Source organism: Chlorocebus sabaeus, chromosome 12 (assembly GCF_047675955.1).
Source record: "Chlorocebus sabaeus isolate Y175 chromosome 12, mChlSab1.0.hap1, whole genome shotgun sequence".
In the NCBI taxonomy this organism is placed as follows: domain Eukaryota; kingdom Metazoa; phylum Chordata; class Mammalia; order Primates; family Cercopithecidae; genus Chlorocebus; species Chlorocebus sabaeus.
The window spans coordinates 64,083,936-64,097,598 of NC_132915.1; the positions used below are offsets into that span (position 1 = coordinate 64,083,936).

Sequence of the window (13,663 nt, forward strand, 5' to 3'; positions counted from 1 at the left end):
AACTCAGCCTCCCAAAGTGCTAGGATTACAGGAATGAGCCACCACACCTGGCTAAAAAAAATAAAAATAAAAATAAAAATAAAATAAATGTATGTGCATGTATGTCTACAGATACGTTTGTAGGGCTTTAGAACCCTTATAGCCTGAAGTCAAGAGAAATGGGTCCCACTCTTGATTGCAGCAAGGATGCATCACAGACCAGTTTGAGACTTGTTTTTATTCCTTTCAGCCTTTTTTGGAGGTTGGGGAAATCATCTTGATTGTCAAAGCAGAGCTTTGGGGAAATTCTCAGAGCAGATATTCAAAGGTTATTTTCTTATAGGATGAAGGAGGACAAATGGATGAATGTTCAAGTGGGAGATATAATAAAACTAGAAAATAATCAACCTGTCACGGTGAGTACCTCTTTTGGCTGTGACTTGTTCTTTTTTGGATTGAGTGGGTAACCAGGGACTCTTGGAGCACTTCTGCTACCACTCCTTTTGATGACCTTTGTTGCCTCATTTTGCATCAGAAATAAATAGCTTTTGCAGTAAGAAGCTTGTCCTTTCCTATTTCTCACTTTAGTTACAGGGAAAGTGTGAGTAGCTTTGGGAGAGGGTGTATGATAGCAGTGATAGATCCTAAACAAAGAAAGTAAATCAGTGTCTGTAAAATGCTTAGGGTGAACATCTGTTCCTAAGGTGACTGCTTTTGTCACACTATAATGTTAAGAGCCCACCTTCCTGCTTTCCTGACTGTCTTTGACTTTTTTGACCACAGGCAGATATACTATTACTCTCTAGCAGTGAGCCATATAGTCTGACATACATAGAGACAGCAGACCTGGATGGGTAAGTGTTCCCTGCTGATGCTCCATTAAGATGATTTAGCCAGCTTAGAGTGGTCTCTCACTGAGGGGTAGCATTAGGCAGGGAATTAATTTTATTCTCAGATGGAATATTGAATATATGAGCCAGAGAGCCTAGAAATATCCAGATAAGAGAAGATGGACACCACATCCTTGGGACCCTCAAGTCTAAGACTGAGCTCTTGACAGGAACAATTGAGCATTGACTGGGCACAGAATAGGGCAAATAAACCTTACATTCTCCATCTCTAAATTAGAGACACTCTGGCCATATTCTATAATGCTGAGTAGTGGGAAAGAGGATAACAGAACTGTAACATTTCAGAGTACAGTTTCAAAGTTTCCAAGGGAAAAATTTTGAATATAAAAGTATCTATTCACTGATAAAATACCATGTTCTGTAAAGGATTTAAGGTAGAAATTTATTAACATCCAAAAGCTAAGGTCTTAAGAGGATAGAGCCATCTGCAGAAAGCTTGTCCTGGGAGTTTTGTATTGATCTTCATTCGTACAACTGTACTTCTTGATGCACACAATTTTTTGAAACATGGATTCCATTTTTCTTTTTGTCTATGCATTCCAGCAAGCAGTTACTTAAGAGCCTGTTATGGGCTCCATAAATATTTATGAGGTGTGGAGTATGTTTCCTTGGAGGTATGTGCAAGTTTTTACCAGGATCTGCTCCTTATTCTTTTTTAAAAAATTTATTTTAATTTAAAAAATAGAGACAGGGTCTCACTGTGTTGTCCAGGCTGGCATTGAACTCCTGAGCTCAAGTGATCCTCCCGCTTCCGCCTGCCAAAGTGCTAGGATCACAGGCATGAGTGACCATGCCTGGCCAAACTCCTTGTTGTTTGTTTTTTTTTGTTTTTTGTTTTTTGTTTTTTGTTTTTTGTTTTTTGAGACGGAGTCTCACTCTGTTGCCCAGGCTGGAGTACAGTGGCGCGATCTTGGCTCACTGCAAGCTCCACCTCCTGGGTTCATGCCATTCTCCTGCCTCAGCCTCCCAAGTAGCTGGGACTACAGGCGCCCGCCACCACACCCAGCTAATTTTTTGTATTTTTGATAGAGATGGGGTTTCACCGTGTTAGCCAGGATGGTCTTGATCTCCTGACTTTGTGAGCCGCCCGTCCCGGCCTCCCAAAGTGCTGGGATTACAGGCATACTCCTTATTCTTGAAGGGAGCAGATACTATCTCCAGGTTATTTACAATGTTTCTTCAGCCTCTAGAGCACCTGACCAGCTAGATCTCGTGAGTTAAGTAGTGGCAGTGTGTTGCAGGGAGTCAGAGGAAAGAGACGGGAGTGAATGGCTAACACTCAGCTTCCTTGAAGAGCCATCTCACCTCAATACTGAGAGAGGAGCAGTGGGAGTGACTTTTACAGCTTAGACTCAAAGCCCAGGCTTTACTGGTAACATCTATTTTCTAAAACCCCATGAAAAATTAGGAGATACTGCACCTGTGCAACAGTTCTGTTTGTGTCCTGTACTCTGGTCACTTGTCTTTTACTCTAGTGAAACCAACCTGAAAGTGAAGCAGGCCATCTCAGTTACCAGTGACATGGAAGATCACCTGGAGCTTCTGTCTGCCTTTAATGGTGAGTTAGGAAATGGGTTTTCCTACCTAAATTTTCATCAGTAGAGGACTGGTTAAATAAAGTATGCTACATCCATAGTGATTTCTATACAACTTATTACAACAATATGCAAGTTGATATTTATTGAAAAATAAAAAATACAACATGTAACTAAAAGAAAAATACAATTTATAAAAGACTGCATACTGTATATAACATAAACCTGTTTTTGGAAACATGGGTATGTTTATGAGTACTTATATAGAAAAAACATAGAAGGATGTACTTCAAAAGGTAAATAGCACTTTTCTCAAGACACTGAATGAATTTTACTTCCTTCTTTACCATTTTAGTATTACTTAAACACTTACAAAGGGCATATTTACTTTACTAATAAGGAAAAGGTCAAGTTGTTTCCATTTTGAAAAAAATACTAGGTTCGCTTTAAGTCATTTTTGAATTTCTTCAGATTCAGAGCTCATATGATCTGGCAGTACTGATGTCACCATCATGTGGGGTTTTCTCTCTCTCTGGATGATCCATGTCACATACAGAGTTATTCTTCTTTAGTGCTGAGAAACCCTTTGTCTGCCTTTCTTGAAGGAGCTGGTCAGAAATGCGCAGTAACTGAGAGAAGCTAGGAAAAAGATATGTATGTATTTTGAAAGAAGGATTTTATTTCCTCCTTTCTATTAAGTCTCCTTCCATCTTTAGGAAAAGCCTAAGATTACAGATGCAGAACTCTTATACCTTCATTTTTCTGCAGGAGAAGTGAGATGTGAGGCTCCCAATAACAAATTGGACAGATTCTCAGGAATACTGACCTATAAAGGGAAAAACTACTTCCTGGACCATGACAAGCTGCTACTCCGAGGCTGCATCATCAGGAATACAGACTGGTGCTATGGCTTGGTGATCTACACTGGTACATTTCCCTTGGCCCCCAGACTAAATTCCATTCATGGCTGAGCTATGGGTACTTAGTTTTCAGGATATGGATATGACACTTGGATATATATCAGAACACTATGGCTTTGAGATAGATAGGCAGGTGGGTGGGTGGATGGATGGATGGATGGATGGATGGATGGATGGATGGATGGACGGGAGATTTGTGGGAAAAAAACCTTGTTTCTGAGGGGAAAAAAAGTGACTTCTGTTTCCAAGCAATGAAATTCCAACATATCGGTTCTACCTTTGTTAGAGGAAAGCATTGCATTCCAAAACCACAGGGCATTCATGAGTCTCTTTGACCAGATCTGGACACAGGAGAGGGTATACATACAGAGGAAGTACAATAGAATTACCACGTGAAGGGGGAGAGTATACATGTGAACTATTACCATGAAGAGAGGATGGATACAATGCTTATTACAGAGAAAAATATAATGTAAAAAGTTCATGCCAGAGAAAAGTCACATATGGATCATTAATAGTGGCCCCTCTTGAGATGTCATTTAGAACAATTCATTATATTTAGTAAGAGATTTTCCTGGGTTATGATGTGGTTCAGGAAAATGGAGGAAGCCTCTGTGCTACCCCAGTCCCTCAGTGACAACAACCATAGTAGGAAATATCAAGAAAGATTTACCACAGTGAATATTATTCAACTCAGATTCCCAGAGCTCCCCTTCTAGAGCATCTACTCCTAGACATGAGTCTTCTACACTCTTTGCTTCTGTGAAAACTAATGAGACCAAATCCCTAGGGAGAAGCTTAAGAGTCTAGGGAGGCCCTGGTGGAACTTCTTTCATTGGTTCTTGATTTAGAGTGGCAATGACGAGGCTACCTAATTCCCAAACTCAAAAGACTTAAATTAGACTTATTTTCTTCACTGTATATACTTCAGCAACTACTCACACACAATTGCCACTCATAAAATGTTCATTTTTCAGCAAAAGGTTTTTCTTTCCTGAAAGCAATAACAGTGAGGCTGCCAAACAGCACAAATGTAGTTAAGTTTTCCCAAGGTTGGTTACATTGCAGTATCTTTGGGAAGCTCTGAGCAGAGACTAATGCCACCTAAAAGCATTTTGAGGTATTTGTATGGAATTGAGTTGCTGTTCCTGCTACATGATGTCCAAGTTCTATGATGATTTCTACCTTCTTCCTGAAGCCTGGGGCAAGTCAGTCTAAGGACCCTTAGAAGATATGGTACCTGTAGCTTCCAGGCTGTAAGCCAAACTTCTCATGTCTTGAAGCCCTTTGAGGAATGTTTAAGAGGAAAGAATGGCATAGCTTATGCTCTGCACTCCCACTGTTTGTCCACATATCAGAGATGTCCCAGCTCCCCATGTGTAAACATTGATGAAATTCCTTTATCTGTCCTTTATCAGAACACATGTTGGAATAATGATCAGATGGTGAAAGGCCAGAAAAATTGCTGCTTACAGTTTCTTCTAAACCTCTTACATTTTCTCTGGAGCCATAGCTCAAGTTAGTAATTTCCAGCTCTAGTCCCATTGGCCATTAAAAGCTCCTTCTGTGTACCATCTGCCCTGTCGTGAAGAAACATGGAATCTCTGTCTCTCAGCTCCAGAGGAGTCTCAGCTCCCCTGCTTCCACCTCAGAAGAAATCACTGCCATTGCCTTTTTGTTTCTTCCATTCCCAGTTAGAAACTTTCAATATAGCCTGAGCCAGCAGTGGCCTTCCTCAAAAGATGATGGGGATCTCTTTATCAGAAAATTCTTTCCCTAAGCTAAATAAACCAGATGGTGGTAAGAGAGAAGCTTGCGACTCCTCTTCTAATTTAACTCATCTATGAAAGTTGAGACTGTCTGAGGTGCTACAAAGAGAGGGATCTGCATGAGTGTACTTTAAAGAAGTCGTTGGAACTATCCTTAGAAAAAATTTTCCGTTTTTTGAGTTATTGAAAACTGTGAGCCTTTCTCTAGGACTTTATCCTCTAGCATTGGAAAGTGGTTAGGTTAGATTATCATAAAGATACAGTTCAACCAATTCCAAGCCTCTGAGTATGTTCAGTGATTCTAATATCTGATATCTTCCTGTTTTATTTAGGGCCAGACACCAAATTAATGCAGAACAGTGGAAAGTCCACTTTTAAACGAACACAGATAGACCATCTCATGAATGTTCTTGTACTCTGGGTAAGTTAAATACTCTTTGTTTCTTTACAAATAGACATACTTCCCTTCCTTTCACAGAAGAAATGGCATTTGCAGTTCAGAATTTAGCTGTTTGAAAGTCTCAAGCAGTCTTAGGATCCCAGAGATTAAGATCTGAGGCAGAAAAGAACAGACAAGTTACAAGAGAGTCTAGCTTATACCTCTGTTAGGAAGAATAGTCACAAAGTATTTAAAAACATATTATGCTTTGATCAGTGGTACAAGAATGGATCAAGGACCCAGTTTAGAAATTAAGACATATTTTTATTTTCTTATAATCAGTTTTATTCATGACCACTTTAATAAAACCTTACTTAGACTAATAAAACATCTAATTTAAACTGATGATTTTCAAACTCTTTTCTTAGAGGAGTCTTAAGGTCTGGTACAGTGGGAATGGGGGAGATCAAGTGGATTTTATTCTAGCCTCCTCATTTTGAAGTTCTTGCTTTAAAAAGAACAACTTCATGTTTATCTATTTTATACAATTTCAGTTGTAAAAATAGAGGGTGTTCTCTTAAGAAGTGAAATTTGAAAAGCACTACAATATATAACAATCAGCTTTGATAATAGATGTTTAAGTTGAAGACTAATAAATAAATTATTTCTACTATCTGATATAAGCTGACTTTATTCTTACTAGATATAGACAGATTAATTTCCTCTCTCAAACAGCTTCTTTGCATAGCTGAACAGTTCCTGTAATGCCTACACTTGATCTCATAACTTTTCAATTTATTTTTACTGTATTGTTTAGACTCTGAAAACTCAAAAAATACCTTTTCTTTGTATATTCTTATCATTAATATTTGAATTATAAACTGCCTTTTCTTCTTTATTATGGGAAACATCCCAGATCCTTTTCAAAATCCTTTGGATCTAGCAAAAGGGATTTTAGAAAATTAGGAAGGTTCGTTCAGCTTAGAAACTAGTATTCATTATACTTCTCTTTCTACTATTGAGTAAGTAGTTTTCAGCAGTTGATCAAAGTTCCATTTCCTAGTTTCTTAATGAGGAAGACAATCATGGTCAAGAATTCAGGAAGGTAACATGAGCAAATATGCTTTTGACAACATTAGCAACATATATCATTAGACAGTAGGCTAGGTCATTTAGCCTAGGTTTGTCTTCAAAACAGGATGTCTTCAAATGGGTGTGATGGCCCACACCTGTAATCCCAGCAGGTTGGGAGGCCGGGACAGGAGGATTGTTCAAGCCCAGAAGTTTGAGAGCAGCCTGGGAAACAGCGAGACCCCATCTCTATAAAAAACAACAACAAAACACAAAAACACAGGTGGAACCAGATGGCTGAATAGAAGTCTTTATTAATCACCCCCCCACACCCCCACAGAAACACCAAATTTAACAACTATCCACATATAAAATACCTTCATAAGAAACAAAAATGAGTTGAACAATCACAATACCTGGTTTTAACATCATATCACTGAAAGAAGCATTGAAGACAATCTTGAATTACTGATGCCACCATTCCCCCATCTCCTGGTGGCCATGCATGGTGCAAAGAACTTGTAAGCTTTGGGGAGGGAGAGCACAGCAATTGTGGAACCCTGCATTGAACTCAGTGCTGTTCTGTCATAGCAGAAAGCAAAACCAAGTTGAACTCCACTGATACCCACCCATAGAGGGAGCATTTAGACCAACCCTAGCCAGAAGGGAATCGCCCATCCCAGCAGTCAGAACTTCAGTTTTGTCAAGCCTTACTGCCTTGGGCGAAAGTGCTCTGGGGTCCTAAATAAGCTTGAAGGCAGTCTAGGCCACAAAGACTACCATTCCTAGGCAAACCATAATACTTTACTGAACTCAGAGCCAGTAGACATGGGGCGTGGGGGCGGGTGCACACAACCTAGTGAAACACCAGCCAGAGCAGAGAAGGTAATACTGCTACCACTCCCACAACCCCAGGCAGCACAGCTTACAGTAACAAAAGTGACTCTTTTCTTCTGCATGAGGAGATGGAAGAGTAAAGAGGCCTTTGTCTTGCAAATTGGAGACCAGGTCAACCACAGTACCATAGGGCAGTGGACAGAGTCATGAGGCCCCTATTCTAGGCCCTAGCTCCCAGACAGCATATCTAGATATACCCTGGACCAGAAGGGAACCTGCTGTCTTGAAGGGAAGGACCCAGTCCTGGCAGGGTCATCACCTGCTGACTAAAGAGCCCTTGGGCCCTGAAGGACCAGCAGCAATACCCAGGTAGTACATTATGAGCCTTGGGTGAGACTGTAGAGTGGCAGCATCTAGATGTGCTGGCTTCAGGTGAAACCCAGCACATTCCCAGCCATGGTGACTATGGTGAGAGACTTCTGCTTGGGAAAAGCATAGGGAACAGTAAAAAGGACTTTGTTTTACAGCTTAGGTACCAGCTCAGCCACAGTGGGGTAGAACAGCACGTGGGCCCTTGGTGCCCCTGATTCCAGCCTTGGCTCTTGGATGGTATTTCTGGACCTGCCTTGAGCCAGAGGGTAGCCCACTTCCCTGAAGGGTGAGTCCCAAGACTGACAGTATTCAACACAAGCTGACTAAGCCCTTGGGCCTTAAGTGAACATTGGCAGTAGCCTGGCAGTACCCTCCATAGGTCTTTGATGGTGGCCATGGGGACTGGCTCCTCTGCATGTGGAAATGGGAGGGAAGAGTGGGAAGGACTTTGTCTTATGGTTTGAGGGTCAGGTCAGCCATAGTAGAATAGAATACCAGGTAGACTTCTAAGGTTTTTGACTTCAGTCCCTGGCTCCCAGACTGCATCTCTGGACATGCTGGGGGCTGAGGAAATTCACAGCACTAAAGGAAAGGACATAAGCCTGGCTGGCTTCACCATCTGCTGATTATGGAACCCTGGGGCTTGAAGTGAACATAGGCAGTAGCCAGGCAGTGGTCACAGCAGGCCTTGGGTGAGATTCAGTGCTGTGCTGACTTCAGGTGTGACTCCAGCACAGTCCCAGTGGTGGTAGCCTCAGAGTTGCTTGTGGCATCCCACACCCAGCTCTAGGTGGCTTGGCACAGAGATAGACTAAATCTGTTAGAGAGAAAGGAAAGAGAACAAGAGTTTCTGCCTGGTAATCCAGAGAATTCTTCCAGATTTATTCAACACCACCAAGGTGATACTTCTATCAGTCTCCAAGAACTGCAGCATTACTGGGTTTTGGGTGCCCTCTAATGCAGATATGGCTTAGATCACAACACCGAAGTCCTTTCAAATACCTGTAAAGCCTTCCCAAGAAAGGTAAAAAGAAGACCAGACTACAGAGACTATAAAAACAATTAATATCTAACTCTTCGATGCCCAGACACCAACAAGCATCCACAAGCATCAAGACCATTCAGGAAAACATGACCTCACCAAACAAACTAAATAAGGCACCAGGGATCAATCATGGAGAAACAGATATGTCACCTTTCAGACAGATAATTCAAAATAGCTGTTTTGAGGAAACACAAAGAAATTCAAGATAACACAAAGAAGGAATTCAGAATTATATCACGTAAATTTAACAAAGAGGCTGAAATAGTTAAAAAGAAACAGAAATTCTAGAGTTGAAAAATACAATTGACATATTGAAGAATGCATCAGAGTATTTTAATAGTAGAATTGATCAAGCAGAAGAAAGAATTAGTGAGCTTGAAGACAGGCTATTTGAAGATAAACAGAGAAGATAAAAGAAAAAAAAATGAAGCACTCATACAAGATCTAGATAATAACCTTAAAAGGGCAAATCTGGCTGGGTGCAGTGGCTCATGCCTGTAATCCTAGCACTTTGGGTGGCTGAGGTGGGCAGATCACGAGGTCAAGAGCTCAAGACCATCCTGGCTAACACAGTGAAACCCCATCTCTACTAAAAATACAAAAAATTAGCTGGGCGTGGTGGCAGGCACCTGCAGTCCCAGCTACTTGGGAGGCTGAGACAGGAGAATGGCGTGAACCTGGGAGGCGGAGCTTGCAGTGAGCGGAGGTTGCACCACTGCACGCCAGCCTGGGTGACAGAGCAAGACTCCATCTCAAAAAAAAAAAAAAAAAAAGGCAAATCTAAGAGTTTTTGGCCTTAAACAGGAGATACAGAAAGAGATATGGGTAGAAAGTTTATTCAAAGGGATAACAGGGAACTTCCCAAACATAGAATATATTAGTATCCGAGTATAAGAAAGTTATAGAACACCAAGCAAATTTAACCCAAAAAAGACTACCTCAGGCATTTAATAATCAAACTCCCAAAGGTCAAGGATAAACAAAGGATTCTAAAAGCAGCAAGAGAAAAGCAACAGATAACATACAATGGAGCTTCAATACTCCTGGCAGCTGACTTTTGAGTGGAAACATTACAGCTCAGGAGTGTTATATATAAAGTTTCGGTACTACAAAAGAAATAGCACTCGAATATAAAATTTTCTTTTTAATTCTCAGCAAGTGAAGTTACTTCTATATAGAAGGGTGCGCCCTTACAGATGGAACAATGGTGAGTGCACACTTGGACAAGGGAGGGGAAGGGGTTCTTATCCCTGGCTCACGTGGCCCCTGCTGCTGTGTTGTTCCCCTATTGGCTAGGGTTAGACCGCACAGGCTAAACTAATTCTGATTGCCTAATTTAAAGAGAATGATGGGGTGAGTGCTTTGGCAGGAGTCAGGGCAGAGCAGGTAACAGGAAATTGGAATGAGTTAGGGTGGAGCAGGTGATTGGAATGTAGGGTGGAACAGGTGATCAGAATGAGTCAGGGTGGAGTAGGTAATCGAAAAAGTTTGCTTAACGAGGAAGTTTAAAAGTAGAAGGCAAAGAATTGAACATATGAACGTATTAATTCTTTGAAAAGAAATTTAGAACTCATATCTAATAATCCCTCCCCTTGTATTTCCTTACAACTTTCTTTTCAAACTTTTTTTTAAAACATGTCTTGGCTTAGTTGTTTTGCTTGATTTTGTAAAAGAAGAAGCTTCTCTGGATAAGGTGGAGGATAGTTAAGGGATGTTTTAGTAAGTGCCATTTTTATGAGCCTCTGCATCTACTTATGGATGCATGGTATGACACAGCACCTGACAAGAATAAATACACCTATTACTACTGCGAAGGAGGTATTGAGGCTATTATTCCTTTCCATTTGCCGAACATTTTTTTTAGCCATCCTGTAAAGGGGTCATTTACCCCTGAGTTGCTGGCTAACTCATTGGATAGAGCAGTCAGACCTTGCAATGCTTTTGTTATACTTTTATTAGGGGTGGTGTTTGGGGTGAACCTGTAACATTGAGTTTTAATCATGGTGCAAACTCCTCCTCTTTCTGCTAATATCATGTCTAAGGCTATCCTATTTTCCCAAGCCATCTGGCTAGTAGCACCTAATTGCTCAGCTATTCCTTTAACAGCATCTCTAGTGTAGTTAATAAATTGCTGTTGATTGTAATAGACATAGTTTAGCCAATCTACATTTTTATTAATTGTCACCCACCAAAATATTGACTCAAATCCTGCAGCTATTTGATTTTGAGCTTTAAGTCGATCTGGTATTCCCCGTGGGACTTTAATTGTGTCTAAATAGATGTAAGAGTTGAAAGACCTATAATGGGCTTCTCTAGCTTTACAATATCTTATTTTTCCTTTCTCTGGTTGATGAAATGCCAGGGTGAAAGGGATAGCCAATTGGACTAAAGCCCAAGTGCCACTCCAGTTATTTGGCAGAATGTCCAGTAAAGGTCCATCACAATACCACCACACATCTGCTTGGGGATGAACAAGGGCTGACTGATAAGCTCTTTTTTTTTTTTTTTTTTTTTTTTTTGAGACGGAGTCTCGCTCTGTCACCCAGCTGGATAAGCTCTTGAAAATTCTTAAGCTCATTGCATCCCTTCAGGTCTCCAAGGAACGCTAAGTTTCCTTCCTGTCGTGAGAGACAGTGTTAGGAGATGGAAGCTGGATGGCCTTCGGGGGGCTGACCTGCAAGGTTCCGGATTTCGGGATATAACAGAGTGAGAGCTTGGCATGACTTGTTACCCCAGGCTGTAGAATCTTGGAAAAAAGCTACTATGCAGCCCACGCCTGGTTGACTGGAGGACCAAGTGCAAAGGGGACAATCTGGGCCTCTGGCCTGCTGTGCACACAAGCATAACAATTGCTTTTGTTTAATGTGCTGACAGAATATTTGATCCATTTCAGCCAGGCATTTACATCTTGGTATCCTGTCTCAATTGCCAAAGTTTGTTTTAAGTCTTTAACTTCTACCGTCACTCTCTTGGCCTTGTCGTTAGATGGAGGGGGATCAATGGTTCTGATGTGAGAGGTTTTGGAAAAAGGCTTAGAGGCAGGTGCAGGCGGCAGGGGATCAAAGAAATGCATTTTAAAGAATCCAATAGGGTCTCTCCCTGAAACCTCAGCCCCCATACCATAAAACCAGCTTAAAGAAGGGAACCAGCTTAGAAAAGGGGAGAAATTTGGGGGCTTGAAATAATAGCCTGTAGAGGGTTGCACTGGTTTAGCTGACAGGGGGGCTGTCCCTTTAGTAAAATGAATGTATGGTTTTAGGAAATTGCAAAAACTGGTTGGGGCAGTCTATCCTTGCTCTTTAGTGGTCCACAGAATGTTAAATCAACTACGCATAAAAGTTATACATTGGGGGGCAAGACTCCTGATTGACACTGGGGTCTTTATTAAAATCTCCCCAGATTAAATGGTCCCGATTTACTAATGCCCATTCTGAGGAGAGTCAGGAGAGACAGAGGTACTTTTCTGTCTTTGACTTGGCAAGTCCCCACAGGGTATAACAAGGCAATCTTTAAATGCAATAGTTTGAGGCAAAATTGACTTGGTTATGTTAATAACTAGATGGTCAGCAATAGAGCGAGGAAAGAATAAAAGGAATAGAATGGATGAAAGAGTTAAATTTTTCTTAGCTTTAGTTTGGTAGGGTTTTCCCCTGGGATTGTGGTCCACGACTCTGGGGGGGGGTGGCGCTTTGACTCGTGTGTGATGAGTCCGTCCCTTTTTCGCTGTACAAACAATAGTCTCGGTGGTTAGCAGCACAAGGTAGGGTCCTTCCTAGGCTGGCTCGAGTTTTCCTTCTTTCCACCTTTTGATGAGAATGTGATCTTCAGCCTGGTGCTGGTTTACTGGAAATTCTAGGGATGGTACCTGTGCTAAAAGTCTTTTAGTTTTGAGGGAAAGGAAAAGTGGAAGATAAACCAAGTATATAATTTCTAAGAAATTGACCTTTTGTTTTAAATGTGGGGACATCAGCAGTGGACTTTATAGTCTTTGGTGCCCTTCTTACTGAGAAATTTCCTTTAGCACCTATTTTTGTTAGTTTTTAGACCAAAGAAAGCCAAACACCATTTTGTATTTAACAATGCTTCCTGTATGATTTTTATACCAGATAAGCTAAATTTCACCTTTATATTAGTGGGTTGTTAATGTTAAACTTAATTTTAATACACCCTTGTAGACGTATTTATCCAATTTTTAATGTCTGACCATAAGGTAAGGTTTTTATAGACTCTTTTTAACCTTTTTTATAATTTTTGTTAAAGCGCAGGTTAGTGCTTTAAGAAAAACTTGTTGTGCTTTTATTTTAATGTTCACTTCACAGAAAAACTGTATACCTCTTTAACTTTAGCTAATATGTTTACATACAGAATTTCCTTTACAATTAACATTTTAAAACTTGCTTAGACCTTTAAAACAAAAAAAATGTATTTTTAACCTTTTAATGTAGTAAAAATTCACATTCTTATGCCTCCTTATAATCTTTTTACCAAAAGTATATTTTACTTTCCTTACACACTTTACACATATACTGTTTCTTCAATAGTTTTATATTTAGGAGGCCTAATTACTTTTAAATTATACAACATCTCTTGCATAAATTTCCTTTTATAACCTTTTTCTTCCCCACGACTTTCACAGATAATTCTTTGACATGCCTCAACTTTCTGACTTGTTGTAGATATCCTTTTTTTTTAAACAATTAGTTAATTTATTTTAGGACAAGAATTTACCATATAACCTTCTTTTTACATAAACTCTCCCCCCTCCTTTTTTTCTTTTTTCTTTAATTTTCCTAAAGATGATAACCATTCTTTTCTAAAGCGAACTTCCTTCATGTCTGTGGACTA

The 13,663-nt window shown here is 40.3% G+C and overlaps 1 protein-coding gene across 1 annotated transcript in view; it reads left to right on the top strand.

Moving 5' to 3' along the window:
* LOC103219230 (phospholipid-transporting ATPase FetA-like) overlaps positions 1-13,663 on the top strand; it is a 109,800-nt gene that overhangs the window by 46,373 nt on the left and 49,764 nt on the right. Inside the window, exons 6-10 of the mRNA XM_073022226.1 lie at positions 323-395; positions 763-833; positions 2,366-2,448; positions 3,194-3,352; positions 5,447-5,535. Coding sequence (XP_072878327.1) covers positions 323-395; positions 763-833; positions 2,366-2,448; positions 3,194-3,352; positions 5,447-5,535 — 475 coding nt within the window. The remainder of the gene's footprint in view (positions 1-322; positions 396-762; positions 834-2,365; positions 2,449-3,193; positions 3,353-5,446; positions 5,536-13,663) is intronic.